At 35.1% G+C, this 5718-nt stretch overlaps 2 protein-coding genes across 2 annotated transcripts in view; one reads left to right on the forward strand and one right to left on the reverse strand. All coding sequences in view use genetic code 11, as the record gives it.

Annotated features, from left to right (window-relative positions):
• The window catches only part of EGR_10783 (hypothetical protein), a gene marked incomplete at both ends in the record, with an annotated part of 3427 nt that extends 1646 nt beyond the window's left edge, over positions 1 to 1781 (reverse strand). The window contains 4 exons of the mRNA XM_024500032.1: positions 94 to 197; positions 682 to 759; positions 1579 to 1608; positions 1747 to 1781. Coding sequence (XP_024345557.1) covers positions 94 to 197; positions 682 to 759; positions 1579 to 1608; positions 1747 to 1781 — 247 coding nt within the window. The remainder of the gene's footprint in view (positions 1 to 93; positions 198 to 681; positions 760 to 1578; positions 1609 to 1746) is intronic.
• Positions 1782 to 2539: 758 nt separating this feature from the next.
• Positions 2540 to 3697, forward strand: EGR_10784 (hypothetical protein; the record flags this gene model as incomplete). The annotated part of the gene is made up of 2 exons (XM_024500033.1): positions 2540 to 2617; positions 3620 to 3697. The coding sequence occupies 2 exons, from the start codon at positions 2540 to 2542 to the stop codon at positions 3695 to 3697; spliced, it is 156 nt and encodes a 51-aa protein (XP_024345558.1).
• Between the last annotated feature and the right edge of the window lie 2021 nt (positions 3698 to 5718).

Here is a 5718-nt window from a genome sequence, read left to right on the forward strand (position 1 = left end):
AGTTATTTTCTATAGAAATTTTTTACTTTGGTGCTTTATTCTACCCGTGCTGCGTATTAAGCCCAAAGGAAGCAAGATATACAAAATGTTTACTTTGCGAAAGATACAAAAGCGATTTGATTATAAGACGTGTAGGAGTTTTTATAATGTGTTTATCGTACACATATTGTAAAGAATCAGACTTGTTTTCAAAGTGCCTATATCAATAATTAAAAGCAAATGCTACAATTGTGCTTTTTTTCTTCATACACGAACAAATGCATTTTAATGGAGAAGAAATAATAAATGGTCATCCATTTCCCTCTGATAGCATTTCTTCCGGATGTTCAACTGATCTGCCTGTCTGCTTTAGATAAGCCCAATTTATCTAAAGGCGAATAGACTACCGCTTTCACTATTATTGTAACCTCTCGTCTTATAGGTACATATCTTTTAATTTTAGTGAAAACAATTAGACTTGGTGATTTATATCATGGCAAAAATGCCAAAATAATTCAGACTTTCTAAAATGTTAAATAATTTCAGTATTCGCCCTCCAATAGCTGCTTCTTACAAAACACCTGACATGGCTTAAATCACGATGTATGCTGCGTTGTGTATATCTACTTGTTGGATTTTCTCATTACCAATAACTGCGTGAATTATTAAATTGGGTTTAGTAAAAAGTCACGTGGTAATTACCAAGGAATTATAAAAGAATTAGCAAAACTAAGACGGTAGGAAACCAGATCAAGATAATCGGACTGACTAGTTAAATCACTTAAAATAACGAAAATGAATGTTAGGCTGTAATGCATTTGCTTAATTTAGCCCATTTCCAAGTAGTTCAGCGTAAACAAAGACGAAGACATCGATGCTGCTCAAATGCATCACGAATTTTTCTCAGTCTCTGCTCGACGCTGACCAGATCGTGTAAAATATTTTAATCCTGACATTTTGTGCTGTCCCTGCTTTTATTCAGTTTTACTTCTTTCCTCACTGCTGACTCTTCAGGCCTTGCTTTCGCTATATTTGTGTGTCACTTTGCCGACATCAAAATATCTTGCCTAAATATTCCAATTTCTTGTTGCACTGGCACAACCATTGCATGTCAGGTGAAGAATTAGTTTAGTGGAGTTTTAGGGAAAGAAGTGCATCAATGGTTAGCATAAGAGATTATTGCGGGGATGGGAATGACAGTCATAAAGGGGACAATCTATGAATGGATACAAGAAAGAAAATTGGAATGAACGAATGACGGATGGAATGAATTAGCACTCTTCTCTCCTTGCCTTGGTGTATTTGTGTGTTACTTTGCTGATACCAAAGTATCTTGTGTAAATATTTTAATTTTTATTGCACTGGACAGGAATCATTGCAAGTTAGATGATGGAGTTATTTTAGAGGAGTTTTAGGGGGGATATGCTTTAATGGCTAAAGCGAGGTGATGCGGGGAGGGTTTTCATACTCTCATGTTAAATAACCCATGAATGAGTGGGTGATAGAAAACTGGAAAAAAGAAATGCCATACTAAATGAATTAGCATTCAGATCTCTTTAATTTTAATTACCACTTTGCAACATTCTAATAATGCTTTACATTAAAGGCATTTGTATAGTAAGGTTTGCCCTATTAATAAATTAAAAAAAGCATAAAAAGGCTGTGATCTCCGGTTTTCACCATATTGACTAAGGGAAGATTTAGGGAGACACAGTTTAAATCGCTCTAACAAACATTCCTTACTATCATTCTTACGTGCGTACTTACACTTGCATATTGTCCTCGAGATTCAGTGCTTCCATTTGTGGAATTGATAGGATTGAGCTTATGTAAAACTATCCCCGAAACGCAGGTACTCACATTGACACTCGCCTGATTAAATAGTGTTGATATTTTACTTATTGGGCATGGAGAGAATGTGAACTATACTAAATCAAACGATAAGTGAAAAAGGTTGTAAGGAAAAGAAGTACGCCTTTGAGCAGGAAAAGAAGGACATATATCATGCAAGGAGAGAAGAGTGGGCAGTGAAAACAAAAGCAAAGTTGTATTAAAAGTAGGTACAGCACAAAACGTTAGGATTAAAATATTTTGCACAATATGGTCATCAACGACCAACAACTGAGGAAAACTCGTGACGTACAAGTGGATTGAACTAAGTAAATGCAGCATAGCCTAATGTTCTTGCTTGCTATCTTAAGTGAGCTAGCCTGTCAGTCCAAATGTTTTGATCGGGTATCCAACAGTCCTGATTTTCGACATTTCTTCTATATTTTCTTGGTAATTTCTCCATAACTTTTCTTTGAACCTAATTTAATAATTCCCACGGTCATTGATGACTAGCAAATTTGACACGTAGATACATGCAACACGGCATACGCTGGGCAAAGGGGCATGTCAGGTCGGTTGTAAGAAGCAGTTATTGCAAGACAGATATTGAAATGATTTAATGCCTCAGAAAATTTAAATCATTTTGGCATTTTTTCTAAGGTATACCTTAACAACTCTAAATATTTTAACTAAAATCAAAAGACATGTAGATACAAGAAGGAAAGTCATAATGATAGTAAAGTCATTCTTCCGTCCGCATTTTGATAATTTGGACTCCGATGAAGTTGGCGGTCTGACCAAACATCCAGTGATTCAGTAAAGATATTGCAGAGGAAATATTAGCAGGGGAAGTGAATGACCACTTATTATTTCTATTTCATTAAAATGCATTTTTTTGTATGAAGAAAAATATTCCAGTTTTAGCATTTGCTTCCAATCAATGATGTTAGCACTTGATAAACAAGTCTGATTCTTTACAATATTTGCACAAAAACCACTTACTAGGACTCTCAGATGTCTTATAATGGAATCACATTTGTGAATTTTGCAAAGCACAATCCAGCTTAAAGTGATTCAAAACAGAAAAATAAATAGATTTTAACAGAAAGCAGCCGTGTAGGAGTTTTTATAATGTGTTTATCGTACACATATTGTAAAGAATCAGACTTGTTTTCAAAGTGCCTATATCAATAATTAAAAGCAAATGCTACAATTGTGCTTTTTTTCTTCATACACGAACAAATGCATTTTAATGGAGAAGAAATAATAAATGGTCATCCATTTCCCTCTGATAGCATTTCTTCCGGATGTTCAACTGATCTGCCTGTCTGCTTTAGATAAGCCCAATTTATCTAAAGGCGAATAGACTACCGCTTTCACTATTATTGTAACCTCTCGTCTTATAGGTACATATCTTTTAATTTTAGTGAAAACAATTAGACTTGGTGATTTATATCATGGCAAAAATGCCAAAATAATTCAGACTTTCTAAAATGTTAAATAATTTCAGTATTCGCCCTCCAATAGCTGCTTCTTACAAAACACCTGACATGGCTTAAATCACGATGTATGCTGCGTTGTGTATATCTACTTGTTGGATTTTCTCATTACCAATAACTGCGTGAATTATTAAATTGGGTTTAGTAAAAAGTCACGTGGTAATTACCAAGGAATTATAAAAGAATTAGCAAAACTAAGACGGTAGGAAACCAGATCAAGATAATCGGACTGACTAGTTAAATCACTTAAAATAACGAAAATGAATGTTAGGCTGTAATGCATTTGCTTAATTTAGCCCATTTCCAAGTAGTTCAGCGTAAACAAAGACGAAGACATCGATGCTGCTCAAATGCATCACGAATTTTTCTCAGTCTCTGCTCGACGCTGACCAGATCGTGTAAAATATTTTAATCCTGACATTTTGTGCTGTCCCTGCTTTTATTCAGTTTTACTTCTTTCCTCACTGCTGACTCTTCAGGCCTTGCTTTCGCTATATTTGTGTGTCACTTTGCCGACATCAAAATATCTTGCCTAAATATTCCAATTTCTTGTTGCACTGGCACAACCATTGCATGTCAGGTGAAGAATTAGTTTAGTGGAGTTTTAGGGAAAGAAGTGCATCAATGGTTAGCATAAGAGATTATTGCGGGGATGGGAATGACAGTCATAAAGGGGACAATCTATGAATGGATACAAGAAAGAAAATTGGAATGAACGAATGACGGATGGAATGAATTAGCACTCTTCTCTCCTTGCCTTGGTGTATTTGTGTGTTACTTTGCTGATACCAAAGTATCTTGTGTAAATATTTTAATTTTTATTGCACTGGACAGGAATCATTGCAAGTTAGATGATGGAGTTATTTTAGAGGAGTTTTAGGGGGGATATGCTTTAATGGCTAAAGCGAGGTGATGCGGGGAGGGTTTTCATACTCTCATGTTAAATAACCCATGAATGAGTGGGTGATAGAAAACTGGAAAAAAGAAATGCCATACTAAATGAATTAGCATTCAGATCTCTTTAATTTTAATTACCACTTTGCAACATTCTAATAATGCTTTACATTAAAGGCATTTGTATAGTAAGGTTTGCCCTATTAATAAATTAAAAAAAGCATAAAAAGGCTGTGATCTCCGGTTTTCACCATATTGACTAAGGGAAGATTTAGGGAGACACAGTTTAAATCGCTCTAACAAACATTCCTTACTATCATTCTTACGTGCGTACTTACACTTGCATATTGTCCTCGAGATTCAGTGCTTCCATTTGTGGAATTGATAGGATTGAGCTTATGTAAAACTATCCCCGAAACGCAGGTACTCACATTGACACTCGCCTGATTAAATAGTGTTGATATTTTACTTATTGGGCATGGAGAGAATGTGAACTATACTAAATCAAACGATAAGTGAAAAAGGTTGTAAGGAAAAGAAGTACGCCTTTGAGCAGGAAAAGAAGGACATATATCATGCAAGGAGAGAAGAGTGGGCAGTGAAAACAAAAGCAAAGTTGTATTAAAAGTAGGTACAGCACAAAACGTTAGGATTAAAATATTTTGCACAATATGGTCATCAACGACCAACAACTGAGGAAAACTCGTGACGTACAAGTGGATTGAACTAAGTAAATGCAGCATAGCCTAATGTTCTTGCTTGCTATCTTAAGTGAGCTAGCCTGTCAGTCCAAATGTTTTGATCGGGTATCCAACAGTCCTGATTTTCGACATTTCTTCTATATTTTCTTGGTAATTTCTCCATAACTTTTCTTTGAACCTAATTTAATAATTCCCACGGTCATTGATGACTAGCAAATTTGACACGTAGATACATGCAACACGGCATACGCTGGGCAAAGGGGCATGTCAGGTCGGTTGTAAGAAGCAGTTATTGCAAGACAGATATTGAAATGATTTAATGCCTCAGAAAATTTAAATCATTTTGGCATTTTTTCTAAGGTATACCTTAACAACTCTAAATATTTTAACTAAAATCAAAAGACATGTAGATACAAGAAGGAAAGTCATAATGATAGTAAAGTCATTCTTCCGTCCGCATTTTGATAATTTGGACTCCGATGAAGTTGGCGGTCTGACCAAACATCCAGTGATTCAGTAAAGATATTGCAGAGGAAATATTAGCAGGGGAAGTGAATGACCACTTATTATTTCTATTTCATTAAAATGCATTTTTTTGTATGAAGAAAAATATTCCAGTTTTAGCATTTGCTTCCAATCAATGATGTTAGCACTTGATAAACAAGTCTGATTCTTTACAATATTTGCACAAAAACCACTTACTAGGACTCTCAGATGTCTTATAATGGAATCACATTTGTGAATTTTGCAAAGCACAATCCAGCTTAAAGTGATTCAAAACAGAAAAATAAATAGATTTTAACAGAAAGCAGCCG

The sequence above is a fragment of the Echinococcus granulosus genome, assembly GCF_000524195.1.
Source record: "Echinococcus granulosus chromosome Unknown EG_S00268, whole genome shotgun sequence".
Classification (NCBI taxonomy): Eukaryota; Metazoa; Platyhelminthes; class Cestoda; order Cyclophyllidea; family Taeniidae; genus Echinococcus; species Echinococcus granulosus.